This window comes from Hyperoodon ampullatus (genome assembly GCF_949752795.1).
Source record: "Hyperoodon ampullatus genome assembly, chromosome: 3".
Taxonomy (NCBI): domain Eukaryota; kingdom Metazoa; phylum Chordata; class Mammalia; order Artiodactyla; family Ziphiidae; genus Hyperoodon; species Hyperoodon ampullatus.
The window spans coordinates 27,400,501-27,418,553 of NC_136916.1; the positions used below are offsets into that span (position 1 = coordinate 27,400,501).

The 18,053-nt window shown below is 44.6% G+C and overlaps 1 protein-coding gene across 2 annotated transcripts in view; it reads right to left on the minus strand.

The window, feature by feature from the left end:
* The window catches only part of PFKP (phosphofructokinase, platelet), a 72,312-nt gene that overhangs the window by 33,099 nt on the left and 21,160 nt on the right, over positions 1-18,053 (minus strand). For both annotated transcript variants that reach the window (XM_079699742.1, XM_079699743.1), the window contains exon 3: positions 16-93. In XM_079699742.1, the coding sequence (XP_079555868.1) occupies positions 16-93 (78 nt within the window). The remainder of the gene's footprint in view (positions 1-15; positions 94-18,053) is intronic.

Below are 18,053 nucleotides of genomic sequence, written 5' to 3' on the forward strand. Positions count from 1 at the left end.
AAGCTCAGCACGTACCACTTGCAGGATGCTGGAGACACTTTCCCAGTCGGCTTCCACAATGTTGCTGCCACCATCCACCAGGCCCTGGTAACCCTGGGGGAGGGAGGGAACATCTTTTTAAGACTGGGTTCAACTGTGTTGAGACATTAATTGATCCATGAGTTACATAAAATGGAAACTCCGATGACAATGCATCCAAATTCCTAAGAGCCCAATGGTGAGAAGACACAGTGTAATATTAGTGCTCCTTCCAAGTGCTACATTGTGGGAAAGCCTCTTAAGTTTCAACTCCAACACTGGGAATTTCCACCCAGACTCATCCAGAGTAGCACAGGGAGTCAGATAGTTTGCCTGGTGTCTACTGGCTCTTGAGAGATTGAAAAGGGACGTATTTACCCTAACACTGTTGGTGACTCAACACAAACTCACGGAGAGCAGTGGTGTCAATCACACCGCGTACAGGAAAGCATCTGCGGGGTAATCTGCGGCTCTCCACACACATGAAATACGGTCTAAAAGCACAGCTGGATGTCACCCCATCTTCATCTGCCTTACCTTCCAACTAGTGCCAGATTACTACACTGAGGGGAGACCCTGAGTGAATCTGGACGGCGATGCACATTTGACCAAAGACAATTACATTTCAACTCTAAATGCATCTCATTCTCCCCACAGATTGTACAAGATCAAGAATGATCCTGTGCCACAGCTAAGACTTGGCATGGCCAAATAAATAAATAAATACTTAAAAAAAAAAAAAAAAAGGAATGACAGAAATGTTCATTTGCATCTCTATCTATGTGACTCACCTTCCAGGGCATTTACCCCTGAAAAGGAATAGGCATTAGCCATTTAGAAAAGTTTATCGTAATAGATTATTGTTGTGGATTCCTATCTCCTGCCTCGTGGAAGTCAAGAGGGAAGGAAAAAAAGGAATATAGATTTTTAAAGATGAAACAGCCCATGGAGTATGGAGCAAAAATTAATCAACAGTGCAGCCACCTTTATGGGTGCTTAATTTGCATATTTATAAGTGTAAAATTTCCAACAAAATATAATACATATTATATATGATATATGACATTATAATTCTTATGTATAACACTATGTTATAAAACCTAACACTAGATTATAGACATTTATTATTTATATATTTCATATATAATATACACATATTATATATCATAAACTTTTGTACATTCTATAAATGAACCTGCTCTCAGCTTCTCTCTTTTCTATTTGATTCCATGCTCTTTCCCTTTCCTAGCTGTCACACATATTAACACAAGACTATACACACATGCACATATGTATTTATATATTGATACATTATATATAATAAATATCATTCATTATATACAGTATAATTATATTACACACATTATATTAATTACAATACAATACATATAATATCAATATTGTATAGAAGTACATCTATACCCATGTGTGTGTGTACAGTCTAGTGCTACACACGTGACAGATGCTCCCTCGGCCTCAGGACGGGCTGGGACAGGGACTCCCACAGCCTGGCCTTCATGGAGGAGCAGTGGAACTTCCTCCAGACACACCTCGGTCCAACTCTAAGATCACTTTTATCTTTTTGTCCCCATCTCCCTTCTTTCTGGAAACCGTAGACGGGTGTACATTTTTAGCCTGTTCCATTTAAAGTACTGAGCCTGGTATGGCTGTTACCGTGGAGGGCAAGGGTGACAAGCGTGACTGTGATGTGATCCAGCAGCCCCATCCCCCCGAGAGGGAGTGCTTATCAGAGGTGTAGTTTAAGTTGCATCCCGGCATGTAAGCTACCTGGGACAGGCTGGCCCACAGACCACCCTGCTGCTCTAGGAGTGGGCGCAAAACAAGGTCCTCTCCTCTTCTAAGTGGCCCCCAGGGAGCTTCTTTCCACAGAATATTAAAAATAGGTAGACAGACAGATGATAGGCAGCTAGACAGTGGCAGACAGATAACCGACCTTAGGTGACAGGTGACGCGGATCAGAGATACTGGCAGAGGTTAGACGGGAGAGAGAGGGAGAATGTGGCCTTAGGGCTGCCCTTTCAACGACCTCTCCCTCCTCCAGACTCCCAGGCCTCTGGTGGGAATGATGCTCACCCTGCGTGCACAAGGCAACTGAACAAACCACAGTCAGTGGACTTTCGTTTCTAAGGTGCCTGGGAGGCAGGGAAGGAGAACGCGAGCAGCCCCGGGGCCTGGGGCCAAGTTTCAGACCCTCAACTGCTGTGCTGACATGCACCCTGCGGGGAGGGGTGATGTTCAATCATCCAAACCCAAGTGCTTCTGAGAATGAGAGGAAACTTGATGGTAATTCAGTCTGAACAGCCGGCACAAACCCAGACCGACTCTGGCGGAGCAGGATGGGGAACTGGGCTGACCCAAAGGCTTTGACAAAACAGATAGTGAAAATCTTCTAATGCCCTCACACTGATAGCCACCGGGGAGATTTCTACACACTCAGATCTAGGTAAATAAAGAGACTAGGGAACCACTCCCCTAGTCTCTTACAAGGATGCTTACAAGGATGCTTACAAAGATGACGTCGACATAGCTACAGGGTCAGGGACTGCCGTGGGGCTGTGTCATCCGTGCAGGTGACAGCAGCAACTTCTAGATGATTCCTGCAGCACCTGCTCCTCAGCCAAGCACCACGGACGGTTAGCTGTTTAATACCTGCCCTATGGGGAATGGAAAAATTTCCTTTCCCTTGATCACTTCTGAGAATTTAAATACGGATTTAATAAAAGCATTTGCAAATCCCTTTGCTCCTACAGTGAGAACATGGCACACCGTTCTACAAACCATAACGCTTATTCTGAGAAGTAAAATGTTCTCCAGAAAGAATCTGCTTATTTCGTGTAGCCTAAATACATACAATAAAGAAAGTGACTAAGAAAGTGGATGATTTTGCCAGTGATGCACTCAAAGCAGCTCTCTATTGCGCCCATGGGCTGGGTCATAGGAAATGACTCACTCTGTAATTTGTGAAGTTGTTAGGCCCATGGAACATCTGAAGAATCACTACCAACTACAGTTTTAAGTTGTCTTTTGCTAACATAGAAGATGTTACTAAGTGAGGGAGACTAGATTTACACAAATGTACCACGATTTATAAATTCAGAGGAGATTTTTCAAGTTTCCTTAGAAGGTTGAACACTCATTCTGACGCAGCCAGAGCCCAAAATACTTTCTCAAATTCTGTTTCAGGATCTGCCTTCCGAGCCAGTTCTATGATTCACACAAGAAAGGCAAACCATAAAACCTTGGAAGCCACGCTTAGTTTTGGACCAAAAGTAACACTGTCTCGTTGGTCCTGGTTCATAAGGTGACCCCAGGAGACCCTCGGCTGGTTGTATCAAATCCAGCACTGATCCGTCTAAGAACATGCCAGAGGCTCTGAAAACATCTTGACTTCTTGTCTGGGATTGTTTTGAGCAAAACAGGCACAGTCTCCCAAATGATTATGTAGGAGATGCTGCCACATGTAGGGGTATTTATAGGCATTCGTTAAATCTGTTCTAAATAGGGTAAGAGTGAGTCCACCTGTGGGTGGCTTTCTCTTATAAGAAATCTCAGGTGTATTGTTTAAAATTAAAGCCCCAGAGGGAAATTATGATCTTGTGCTATGGCAAAGTTGGCTTTTTAAAAAAAAATTATTTTTAATTTATTTCATTTTTATTTTTTTCTGAGAGAGAAATTACAGTTTTATGCTATAACAAAGTTGGCTTTAAAATTTTTTTAATTTATCTTATTTTCATTTTTTCTGGGAGGTATATATCTATATATAATTATGGTATCACTAGTGTTTGCATTTGTCCAGACTCAAACCGTACATATTTACTATGTACAGTCCTTTGTATATCGATTATACCTTAATAAAACTTAAAAAAGATATTTGCAATATATACCAATTGAAGACAAAGGTGAAGGTGAAAGAAAACTACTGGTATTTTAACTCTGCCTGATGGCAACTTTGCCTCCATTTTTCTGATTACTTTCAAAGAGACGAAGCCTAATAGCCCACCTCTAGTCCTTTCTACTTATAGCCCACTGAATTAGTTGAATTAAATACAGAAGCCTTAAGGCCAGTTCTTGCGCTGAAGCCAGGTAAGATGCTTCTGCTCCGTTCAGTCTTGGCTTTTTTGTTTCAGAAAAGTGTCTGATGGGTCCCCATGTCTTCTCAACTTAGTGATGCTTTTCCCGAATCCTGGATTCTTCAGTCAGCAACTCTGTTTGAATGTCAAGCATTCCAAGGACCAGAGGAAACAATCTCTAAAAAGATAACAGTATCTAGAAAACACTTTTGAAGTGTGTTATCACTAACATTCAGAGACTTTTCCAGGGGTTCCAAGTAAATACCTGTGTTTGTTTCCTACAGAATGAAGCTTTTCCAAGTTAATTCCTTAATAAATAAACTTTTCACTTATAGGATTTAAGAGCCAGCACATAGAGGGGTTGGCTCTGAACTGCTCAAGGGTTAGTAAGAACATTGTGCTGAGCCAGGTGTGCGTGCAGGAGAGACAGGCGGTGACAGCTCTCCATGTTGATGGTTTTCAAGGTTTGGAAATCATGAGTTTATTCAGCGCATAGGAGACTCACGCGCAGAACCTCAGATCACACACTTCCTCCCTCACCCAGAGCCTGCTCGGCCTCTACTAGGTTCTAAATGCACAGACGCTCTGGTCCAGGGAACCAAGTCACTCCTGCTCGCTGATTTCCCAGCTTTGGGGAAAATGCCTTTGGGTTTGTCCTTGGTGAGATTTTGTCAACTCCAAACTTCTGAATGGGTTACAACACCATGAGTCATGGTACAGCCCTGAACTTTGTGCTTTTGGAAACCCAATGATTTATTGAGCCCTCTGGTGCTATTAGATTTCTTTAAGCCAAAGCTCATAATACACACTTCCTGGTATGTTATAAACCGAAAGTCACAGCAGGACAAAGCCAGTCGCATAAGCCAGCCCTCTTAGCTCACAGTGAATTATGTACTTAATTAGTGGTATCAGCTGGCAGGGCAGAGGCAGGGAGGGAGATGATCTTTTTTGCAACTTGGGCACTAAAACGGTACCTAGAACTAGGTGGTCTAAGCCCAAGGCAGATGTTGAAGGTGTGAGGATCAAGCCAGATCACACGGGAAGGATTCAGCTGGACCTGGCAGGGGGCAGGCATATGCAGTTAAAAAGGGTGCTCAGGGCCGCAACAGTTCACTCTTCCAGGAGTGCACAAGCCAGCCTGCCGCCTAGAAGGTAGGTCTCGCCCTGCATTCCCCAGGTCATCCACCTTTAGTGAATTAAAGAACTCAACCAAACCAGCAAGGGGCACATCAGCCAAAGGGCCAGGCCAGGCGGCACCGCCTCTCTCCTGGCTGCACAGTGAAGCTTCTACCTACACCTTCTGGCATCACTGTTACTATTTTTAGACGGGCGGTTAGTGGTTAAGGAGTTCTGTCTTTAAAGAAGTTAAAATGCAGAAATGGTACATGTAAAACCTCAAGGAAATGAGACAACGTGATTCTGGTCACCTCTCTTGGCCTTCATGGAACTATTGGGGGTGGTGAGGGTGGTGACCGCAGGCGAGAGCAAAGGGGTGACAAAGCCAGACACGTCCCCAAAGTTGACCTTCTAACCTGCTCTCTGTGCTGGAGGGTGGCTTTACCATCTGTCCTGCCCACACATCCCAGGATCACAGGACACCCAGCAAAGCCACCTGCGTCTCCCTCCCTCCCTCCTGCTCGAATCCCCTGCAGGGACGAGCCCGGGGGTTCCCACAGAAGAGCGGAGGTGGTGGTGGGATGAACTGGGAGACTGGGATTGAGATATATACACTAATATGTATAAAAGAGATAACTAATAAGAACGTGCTGTATAAAAAATAAATAAAATAAAATTCAAAAAAGAAGAGCGGAACCTCAGCTTCTGGGCCCACGCTGCCTCACTGGGAAAGTGAGTTTTTGTTGTCGTTTGGTCACAATGTGACATTTCTCACTTGAAAAATTGTGAAAGTGGGCAGTTCACCATATACAAGAAGAAAAATAACGTGCCTTTGTGGCAAACAGAGGCAAGGAAGGGAGACACGGTACCAGTCTATTAACTGACAACTAAAGCTTGCTCATCATCGTAGGATGCCAGGCCGGGATGCTGAGGGCCCTGACCAAGTGCAGCTCAGATTACAGGCTGGTCCGAGAGGGTCCCAGGGCTCCTGTGAGAAAGCCACTCACTGGACCTCCTGTGATGGCCGAGGAGACCAGAACGTTAGCTCCCGATCTTGTTCTGATGTCCCTGTTCTTTTACAGTAGGAAGTCCTGACTCATCTCACCCATTTAGAATGTGTTGTTTATAATAAGATGATTAGCTGCTGAAAGTGATGCTCTAACTCCTAGCCTTTCTTCAATGGGTGACGATGGTTGGGCCTGATATTCACAAATGCTGGGCTTGAGGAGGGCCAAGCCGTTAAGAGTTCTTTTAAAGAGGAAAGACTTTTAAGTTAGTCATAGTTAAAGAGCTATAATAAGAATAACGACTTCTTTTAATCTGCAGGAAAATCTGCACTTAATAGGATGTTGAACCTGCATATTAAATGAAACACATCTAGACTCTTTCTGTAGCCGAGATCAGAGCAGCAGGTAACTTAAGGACTCTCCCCACCCTGCTTCTCATCCACCTAAACCTGGGACAGCCCACCCTGAGCCCAGTCTTCTGCAAAAGGTATGTAATGTACTCACCCTCACTGTCTCCAAGAAGCTGAAGGCACCTTAAGTTTCTAAGGAAAACCCCTATCTTAAAAGGAAAAAACAGAAATAAATCTATAACTAGCTTGGTAGGTGGAAAGAATGGGTTAATCCACACCCCGCCCCATCCCTACCCGGAATGGCCCCCAAGGGCTGGCATGTATCACACGTAGACTTGTCCCAGATTTACAGCAGGCCCGGTGGCAGTCAGACAGAACAAATCCCGTGCCAGACCTTTAGCAGAAATACCAGTGTTTTCCGATCAATGTGCTTCCCACATGCTTTCTACTCAAGAAAAAGCCAAAAAACCTCCATTTAAATAATTGATGCCGACCTGTTTAACTGGTTTGGTGTTGGTAACCTGGAAAGCTCTAGCTGAACTTAGAAACTAGACTAGACACGGACAAATGTGTTGGATAAATTACCAAAAGATTCTTTAAAAAAAAAAAACACACACACACAAAACCAAACGTCTTCTAAATTTGAGCCCCAGTGGGTATAGGATGGTGGTCCCCAACTAGAGGACATCTGCTGACGTCTGGAGACATTTCTGGCTGTCACTGCTGTGGGCTCGGGGGTGGTCCTGGCTTCCGGTGGGCAGAGGCTCTAACCAGGGTGCACAGCCCAGCACCTGCACCCCCCAGATCCTCCAGCTGCAGGCGCCAACACTGCTGTGGCCAGGAAGGAAGCCATGCCCGATGGGACGTGACCCAGACTGCAGACATGTGGACGTCCACAGTCCTGAGACGGTCCACAGGGAAGTGATTCACCTGAGCCCCCAGTTCTGTGCCTGGCAACAACCAGAGGAGCCGAAGGCACCTGTAGCATCATGGCCCCCTTGACCAGTTTGGGCACAGGTTGTTTCCAAGTGCAAGTATGATTTTCACCAGACAGACGAGGAAGCTGGGCCAGAGGGTTAGCGTGTTGATTCCCAGCCACTGGCTACATATGTGGGTCCACAATCGCTTCCCCAAACCCTAGGGTCGGGAGGTGTGCCGGAATTTGGAAGGCTGGGATTTTAAGAAGCAGTATGGACACTACATGTCACCTGGCACTGTCAGCAGCGTGAACAAGCCTCCCCATTCCCCTCCTCCCCGCTCTGCCGCCCCGGGGACAGTCACACTAGAGGGCGAGTCTGGGTTACACACAGCTCCACCAAGGATTTGCTGCCCAAGTGAGTTCGGGAAAAGCTGGCAGATTTTAGAGATTTTTGGATTCCGGAATTACAGATGCAGAGTCGTTACACCTGCAGTGAAGGGGTGACTGGATTTAGGGAGATAATGTGGATACTGTCAGTGCCCAGGCCCTGGGTTGAGTGAGCCCTGAGGCAAGGGTGGCACTGAGGACCCCCTTCCATGGGGACGTAAACAACAGGCCCCGTTCACTAGCATCACTCTCTTTTTGGGGTGGGGGAGGGGTGTCATGAGAAGCACAGCATCACCTCCTAACAGGCGATTTCAGTTCAACTGTGTCCACCTCTAGGCTGTTTCTATTTTCCTCCAGAACATACGAACCTCAAAGTTCTGACCATTCCTAGGGCCGACCCACAAAGGCTGTGCTCAGCTGCCTGCCCTGAGATGCCCATAAAGCAGTTATCATGAGAATCAGAATCACTCCGATGCTGCTCCACACAAGGGTTCTCTTTGGCATCTTCCTGACAGAGGAACCACAGAATTCCCTGCTCCCTTAAAGGGGGTCTATCTGTTCAGACTCAGGACGCCTTGTGGCCCACCTGAAGGAGGGCAGGAAGCGGGGCTCCCACCGGCCGACTGTCCCCTCACCCCCACTCACCCTCATCCTGAGAGGAGGTGAAGAGTGCGGCCCCAGGACATCAGGAATAAGATCCCCATTACCCATGAGTAAAGTGGGCCCAGGAGCCCTTTCTGGTTGGCAACATGGGAATAAATCTGGCTTCTCTGTGTCGAGATTTCTCCAAAGTGAGCCCAAATGTTCTTAAAAGGGAGTCCAAGTGTTGGTAGGCTCAGGCCCACCTGATACATCCCCCCTCAATTCCTTCATTTTGAAATGTGCAAAGTCTGGTAGGTATAAGCCAAAATACACCAAAATGTCTCCAGAATACAGACACAGCCGCAGGACACAGTGCCAATAATAAACTAAAACCAAACCAAAACAAAAACAACAAAACTCTTTGATCTGAGAAAGATGATGTAAAGTTGACCAGGCACTACGTTGGTTCCAGTACCCACAGATGCCCCACCCCCCCCACCCGTCCCACCGACTTTCATGCCAAACACAGATGCGGCCCTTGGTTTAAGGCAGGGCATCACCAACTCTCGGCATCCCTGACGCATGCCGCGCGATGTGGCATGCTGAGCAGCATCCCTGGCCCATGAGATGCCAGTGGCACCACCAGTCCCCTAATAATGGGCCGATCAAAAACTGTCTCCAAGGCACCAGTGTCTGGGGGTGAGACATGCACCCCATCACTGGTTTGATGGGAGTGTGAGCTCCCATCTCAGCCCTGCCAGTGCCGAGGAGTGACACAGAGAAACTGAACCACCCACAACCAGTCCGGTTCTTCAATGAAGTAACTCAACCGACTTCCTTCCCTTCCCTCCCGGACCTGCAAGGTGGTCTTGAAGATCAAGTGAGTCACTGAAGGGAAGGAACTGCACCCCCGCCAGGGAGGCAACAAGAAGGGCAGTGGGCTAGGTAATCAAAGGTTTCCTGGGGAACAGGCTGCAAACCGGAAGCCTAAGGACATTTGTCTACTGCGAGTCTGAAAGCCTTTTGTTACTCGGAACACAAAAGCCTGATCTAAGGGTGCTCCACCCTCAGATGTTTAAAGCACGTTCACTCATCAGGCCAGCCTGGGGTGCCTTCTCTCAGTTTCTAAAGCAGAGCAACCCCTCCCCAAAGTAAAATAAAACAAAAAGGCAGAGGAAACTCTATGCCAGGCACACTCTCCAGTAGCAGCAGGAAAAGAATCAGCTTCAAGGTCAGAGGAAAGGGAAGAAGCAAGGTATGCAAGCTCATCACGGCGGCTGACGTGCTCCCTCCATGTCAGTGGTGGGGCCATGGCTGCCAGGCGAGGCCCAGGACACACAGGCACGAGGGCAATCTGACCATAAACACACCCCAATAGAAAATGACCAAACTATAGCTCTAGAAAGGCTTTGATAAGACCCACTGTTTCAACATTGTCCAAATCAGGTGAATACAAACCCCAAGCCCACAGAAAGTTTTAAAAAGCAAACCAGGAGAAGGAACCAAGATGGTGGAATAGAAGGACGTGCTCTCACTCCCTCTTGTGAGAAAACAAAATCACAACTAACTGCTGGATAATCATCGACAGAAAGACACTGGAACTCACCAAAAAAGATATCCCACATCCAAAGACAAAGGAGAAGCCACATGAGACAGTAGGAGGGGCACAATCACAGTAAAATCAAATCCCATAACTGCTGGGTGGGTGACTCACAGACTGGAGAACACTTATACCACAGAAGTCCACCCACTGGAGTGAAGATTCTAAGCCCCACATCAGGCTTCCCAACCTGGGGGTCCGGCAACGGGAGGAGAAATTCCTAGAGAACCAGACTTTGAAGCCTAGTGGGAATTGATTGCAGGACTTTGACAGGATTCGGGGAAACAGAGACTCCACTCTTGGAGGGCACACAAAAAGTAGTGTGTGCACTGGGACCCAGGGGCAGGAGCAGTGACCCCAGGGGAGACTGAACCAGACCTACCTGCTAGTGTTGGAGGGCCTCCTGCAGAGGCGGGGGGTGGGGGGGGCTGTGGCTCACCGTGGGGACAGGGACACTGGCAGCAGAGGTTCTGGGAAGTACTCCTTGGTGTGAGCCCTCCCAGAGTCCGCCATTAGCCAAACAACCAACAGGGAGGGAACCCAGCCCCACCCATTACCAGTCCAGTGGATTAAAGTTTTACTGAGCTCTGCCAACCAGAGCAACAGTCAGCTCTACCCACCACCAGTCCCTCCCATCAAACCTCTTAGATAGCCTCATCTACCAGAGGGCAGAGAGCAGAAGGAAGAAGAAATACAAACCTGAAGCCTGTGGAACAAAAACCACATTCACAGAAAGATAGACGAGATAAAAAGGCAGAGGGCTATGTACCAGATGAAGAAACAAGATAAAACCCCAGAAAAACAATTAAATGAAGTGGAGATAGGAAACCTTCCAGAAAAAGAATTCAGAATGATAGTGAAGATGATCCAGGACCACGGAAAAACAATGGAGGCAAAGATCGAGAAGATGCAAGAAATGTTTAACAAAGACCTAGAAGAACTAAAGAACATACAAACAGAGGTGAACAATACAATAACTGAAATGAAAACTACACTAGAAGGAATCAATAGCAGAATAACTGAGGCAGAAGAACGGATAAGTGACCTGGAAGACAGAATGGTGGAATTCACTGCCAAGGAAAAGAATAAAGAAAAAGAATGAAAAGAAATGAAGACAGCCTAAGAGACCTCTGGGACAACATTAAACGCAACAACATTTGCATTATAGGGGTCCCAGAAGGAGAAGACAGAGAGAAAGGACATGAGAAAATATTTGAAGACATTATAGTCGAAAACTTCCCTAACATGGGAAAGGAAATAGCCACCCAAGTCCAGGAAGCGCAGCAAGTCCCATACAGTATAAACCCAAGGAGAAACATGCCGAGACACCTAGTAATCAAATTGACAAAAATTAAAGACAAAATTTTTGAAAGCAGCAAGGGAAAAATGACAAGTAACGTACAAGGGAACTCCCATAAGGTTAACAGCTGATTTCTCAGCAGAAACTCTACAAGCCAGAAGGGAGTGGCATGATATACTTAAAGTGATGGAAGGGAAGAACCTACAACCAAGATTACTCTACCTGTCAAGAATCTCATTCAGATTCGATGGAGAAATCAAAAGCTTTACAGACAAGCAAAAGCTAAGAGAATTCAGCACTACAACAAATGCTAAAGGAACGTCTCTAAGTGAGAAACACAACAGAAGAAAAGGATCTACAAAAACAAACCCAAAACAATTAAGAAAATGGTCATAGGAACATACATATTGATAATTACCTTAAACATGAATGGATTAAATGCTCCAACCAAAAGACACAGGCTGGCTGAATGGATACAAAAACATGACCCATATATATGCTGTCTACAAGAGACCCACTTCAGACCTAGGGACACATACAAACTGAAAGTGAGGGGATGGAAAAAGATATTCCATGTAAACGGAAATCGAAAGAAAGCTGGAGTAGCAATACTCATATCAGATAAAATAGACTTTAAAATTAAGAATGTTACAAGAGACAAGGAAGGACACTACATAATGATCAAGGGATCAATCCAAGAAGAAGATACAACAATTATAAATATATATGCACCCAACATAGGAGCACCTCAATACATAAGGCAACTGCTAATAGCTATAAAAGAGGAAACCAACAGTAACACAGTAATACTGGGGGACTTTAACACCTCACTTACAATGAACAGATCATCCAAAAAGAAAATAAATAAGGAAACAGAAGCTTTAAATGACACAATAGACCAAATAGACTTAACTGATATTTATAAGACATTCCATCCAAAAAACAGCAGATTACACTTTCTTCTCAAGTGTGCACGGAACTATCTCCAGGATAGATCACATCCTGGGTCACAAATCAAGCCTCAGTAAATTTAAGAAAATTGAAATCATATCAAGCATCTTTTCTGACCACAACGTTATGGGATTAGAAATCAATTACAGGGAAAAAAACGTAAAAAACACAAACACATGGAGGCTAAACAATACGTTACTAAATATCCAAGAGATCACTGAAGAGATCAAAGAGGAAATCAAAAAATACCTAGAGACAAATGACAATGAAAACACGACGATCCAAAACCTATGGGAGGCAGCAAAAGCAGTTCTAAGAGGGAAGTTTATAGCTATACAAGCCTACCTCAAGAAATAAGAAATATCTCAAATAAACAATCTAACCTTACTACTAAAGTAACTAGAGAAAGAAAAACAAACAAAACCCAAAGTTAGAAGGAAAGAAATCATAAAGACCAGAGGGGAAATAAATGAAATAGAAACAAAGAAAACAATAGCAAAGATCAATAAAACTAAAAGCTGGTTCTTTGAGAAGATAAACAAAATTGATAAACCATTAGCCAGACTCAGCAAGAAAAAGAGGGAGAGGACTCAAATCAATAAAATTAGAAATGAAAAAGGAGAAGTTACAACAGACACTGAAGAAATACAAAGCATCCTAAGAGACTACTACAAGCAACTCTATGCCAATAAAATGAACAACCTGTAAGAAATGGACAGATTCTTAGAAAGGTATAACCTTCCAAGACTGAACCAGGAAGAAACAGAAAATATTAACAGACCAATCATAAGTAATGAAATTGGAAGTGTGATTAAAAATCTTCCAACAAACAAAAATCCAGGACCAGATGGCTTCACAGGTGAATTCTATCAAACATTTAGAGAAGAGCTAACACCCATCCTTCTCAAACTCTTCCAAAAAATTGCAGAGGAAGGAACACTCCCAAACTCATTCTATGAGGCCACCATCACCCTGATACCAAAACCAGACAAAGATACTACAAAAAAAAGAAAATTACAGACCAATATCACTGATGAATATAGATGCAGAAATCCTCAACAAAATACTAGCAAACAGAAACCAACAGCACATTAAAAGGATCATACACCACAATCAAGTGGGATTTATCCCAGGGATGCAAGGATTCTTCAATATACGCAAATCAATCAATGTGATACACCATATTAACAAATTGAAGAAAAACCATATGATCTCCTCAATAGATGCAGAAAAAGCTTTTGACAAAATCCAACACCCATTTATGATAAAAACTCTCCAGAAAGTGGGCATAGAGGGAACCTACCTCAACATAATAAAGGCCATATATGACAAACCCACAGCAAACATCATTCTCAATGGTGAAAAACTGAATGCATTTCCTCTAAGATCAGGAACGAGACAAGGATGTGCACTCTCACCACTATTATTCAACATAGTTTTGGAAGCCCTAGCCACGGCCATCAGAGAAGAAAAAGAAATAAAAGGAATACAAATTGGAAAAGAAGAAGTAAAACTGTCACTGTTTGCAGATGACATGATACTCTACATAGAGAATCCTAAAGATGCTACCAGAAAACTACTAGAACTAATCAATGAATTTGGTAAAGTAGCAGGATACAAAATTAATGCACAGAAATCTCTTGCATTCCTATACACTAATGATGAAAAATGTGAAAGAGAAATTAAGGAAACACTCCCATTTACCATTGCAACAAAAAGAATAAAATACCTAGGAATAAACCTACCTAGGGAGACAAAAGACCTGTATGCAGAAAACTATAAGACACTGATGAAAGAAATTAAAGATGATACAAACAGATGGAGAGATTATACCATGTTCTTGGATGGGAAGAATCAATACTGTGAAAATGACTATACTACCCAAAGCAATCTACAGATTCAATGCAATCTCTATCAAACTACCAATGGCATTTTTTGCAGAACTAGAACAAATCATCTTAAAATTTGTATGGAAACCCAAAAGACCCTGAATAGCCAAAGCAGTCTTGAGGGAAAAAAATGGAGCTGGAAGAATCAGACTCCCTGACTTCAGACTCTACTACAAAGCTACAGTATTCAAGACAATATGGTACTGGCACAAAAACAGAAACATAGATCAATGGGACAAGATAGAAAGCCCAGAGATAAACCCACGCACCTATGGTCAACTAATCTATGACAAAGGAGGCAAGGATATACAATGGAGAAAAGACAGTCTCTTCAATAAGTGGTGCTGGGAAAACTGGACAGCTACATGTAAAAGAATGAAATTAGAACACTCTCTAACACCATACACAAAAATAAACTCAAAATGGATTCGAGACCTAAATGTAAAAAAGGACACTATAAAACTCTTAGAGGAAAATATAGGAAGAACACTCTTTGACATAAATCGCAAGATCTTTTTTGATCCACGTCCTAGAGAAATGGAAATAAAAACAAAATAAACTAATGGGACCTAATGAAACTTCAAAGCTTTTGCACAGCAAAGGAAACCATAAACAAGACCAAAAGACAACCCTGAGAATGGGAGAAAATATTCGCAAATGAGTCAACGACAAAGGATTAATCTCCAAAATATATAAACAGCTCATGCAGCTCAATATTAAAGAAACAAACAACTCAATCCAAAAATGGGCAGGAGACCTAAATAGACATTTCTCCAAAGAAGACATACAAATGGCCAAGAAGAAAATGAAAAGCTGCTCAACATCACTCATTATTAGAGAAATGTAAATCAAAACTACAATGAGGTCTCTCCTCTCACCAGTTAGAATGGGCATCATCAGAAAATCTACAAACAACCAATGCTGGAGAGGGTGTGGAGAAAAGGGAACCCTCTTGCACTGTTGGTGGGAATGTAAATTGATACAGCCACTATGGAGAACAGTATGGAGTTTCCTCAAAAAACTAAAAATAGAATTACCATATGATCCAGCAATCTCACTACTGGGCATATACCCAGAGAAAACCACAATTCAAAAACACACATGCACCCCAATGTTCATTGCAGCACTATTTACAATAGCCAGGACATGGAAGCAACCTAAATGCCCATCGACAGATGAATGGATAAAGAATATGTGGTAGATACTAGGCTTAATCATGGTTAAAAAACTAAGAGATAGAGGACTTCCGGGTAAGATGGCGGAAGAGTAAGACGCGGAGATCACCTTCCTCCCCACGGATACACCAGAAATACAGCTACACGTGGAACAGCTCCTACAGAACACCTACTGAACGCTGGCAGAAGACCCCAGACCTCCCAAAAGGCAAGAAACTCCCCACATACCTGGGTAGGGCAAAGCGGAGAGATTCCCGCACAGAGGATCGGTGCCGAGCGGCACTCACCAGCCCGAGAGGCTTGTCTGCTCGCCCGCCGGGGCGGGCGGCGCTGGAAGCTGAGGCTCGGGCTTCGGTCAGAGCGCAGGGAGAGGACTGGGGCTGGCGGCGAGAACTCAGCCTGAAGGGGGCTAATGTCCCACAGCTAGCCGGAAGGGAGTCCGGGAAAACTCTGGAGCTGCCGAAGAGGCAAGAGACTTTTTCTTCCCTCTTGGTTTCCTGGTGCGCGAGGAGAGGGGATTAAGAGCGCTGCTTAAAGGGGCTCCACAGACGGGCGCGAGTCACAACTGAAAGCGCGGAGCCCAGTGACGGGCGTGGGACGCTGGGGCTGCTGCCGCCGCCGCCAAGAAGCCTGTGTGCGAGCGCAGGTCACTGTCCACACCGCCCTTCCGGGAGCCTGTGCAGCCCGCCACTGCCGGGGTCCCGGGATCCAGGGGCGGCTTCCCTGGGAGAACGCACGGCGCGCCTCGGGCTGGTGCAACGTCACGCCGACTTCTGCCGCTGCAGGCTCGCCCCGCACTCCGTGCCCCTCCCTCCCGCCCGGCCTGAGTGAGCCAGAGTCCCCGAAGAGGCTGCTCCTTTAACCCTGTCCTGTCTGAGCGAAGAACAGACGCCCTCCGGCGACCTACACGCAGAGGCGGGGCCAAATCCAAAGCTGAGACCCAGGAGCTGTGAGAACAAAGAAGAGAAAGGGAAACCTCTCCCAGCAGCCTCAGAAGCAGCAGATTAAAGCTCCACAATCAACTTGATGTACCCTGCATCTGTGGAATACATGAATAGACAACAAATCATCCCAAATTGAGGAGCCAGGAGTCAGTGCTGTGCCTCTGAGGTGGGAGAGCCAACTTCAGGACACTGGTCCACAAGAGACCTCCCAGCTCCACATAATATCAAACGGCGAAAATCTTCCAGAGATCTCCATCTCAACACCAGCACCCAGCTTCACTCAACGACCAGCAAGCTACAGTGCTGGACACCCTATGCCAAACAACTAGCAAGACAGGAACACAACGCCACCCATTAGCAGAGAGGTGGCCTAAAATCATAAAAAGCCCGCAGACACCCCAAAACACACCACCAGATGTGGACCTGCCCACCAGAAAGACAAGATCCAGCCTCATCCACCAGAACACAGGCACTAGTCCCCTCCACCAGGAAGCCTACACAACCCACTAAACCAACCTTAGCCACTGGGGACAGACACCAAAAACAACGGGAACTACGAACCTGCAGCCTGCAAAAAGGAGACCCCAAACACAGTAACATAAGCAAAATGAGAAGACAGAAAAACACACAGCAGGAGAAGGAGCAAGATAAGAACCCACCAGACCTAACAAATGAAGAGGTAATAGGCAGTCTACCTGAAAAAGAATTCAGAATAATGATGGTAAAGATGATCCAAGATTCTATTTCCCAGATCCAAAATCTTGGAAATAGAATAGACAAAATGCAAGAAACAGTTAACAAGGACCTAGAAGAACTAAAGATGAATCAAGCATCGATTAAAAACACAATAAATGAAATAAAAAATACTCTAGATGGGATCAATAGCAGAATAACTGAGGCAGAAGAACGGATAAGTGAGGTGGAAGATAAAATAGTGGAAATAACTGATGCAGAGAAAAATAAAGAAAAAAGAATGAAAAGAACAGAGGACAGTCTCAGAGACCTCTGGGACAACATTAAACGCACCAACATTCGAATTATAGGGGTTCCAGAAGAAGAAGAGAAAAAGAAAGGGACTGAGAAAATATTTGAAGAGATTATAGTTGAAAACTTCCCTAATATGGGAAAGGAAATAGTTAATCAAGTCCAGGAGGCACAGAGAGTCCCATACAGAATAAATCCAAGGAGAAATACGCCAAGACACATATTAATCAAACTGTCAAAAATTAAACACAAAGAAATCATATTAAAAGCAGCAAGGCAAAAACAACAAGTAACACACAAGGGAATCCCCATCAGGATAACAGCTGATCTCTCAGCAGAAACTCTACAAGCCAGAAGGGAGTGGCAGGACATAATTAAAGTGATGAAGGAGAAAAACCTGCAACCAAGACTACTCTACCCAGCAAGGATCTCATTCAGATTTGATGGAGAAATTAAAACGTTTACAGACAAGCAAAAGCTGAGAGAGTTCAGCACCACCAAACCAGCCTTACAACAAATGCTAAAGGAACTTCTTTAGTCAAGAAACACAACAGAAGGAAAAGACCTACAATAACGAACCCAAAACAATTAAGAAAATGGGAATAGGAACATACATATCAATAATTACCTTAAATGTAAATGGACTAAATGCTCCCACCAAAAGACACAGATTGGCTGAATGGATACAAAAACAAGACCCATATATATGCTGTCTACAAGAGACCCACTTCAGACCTAGA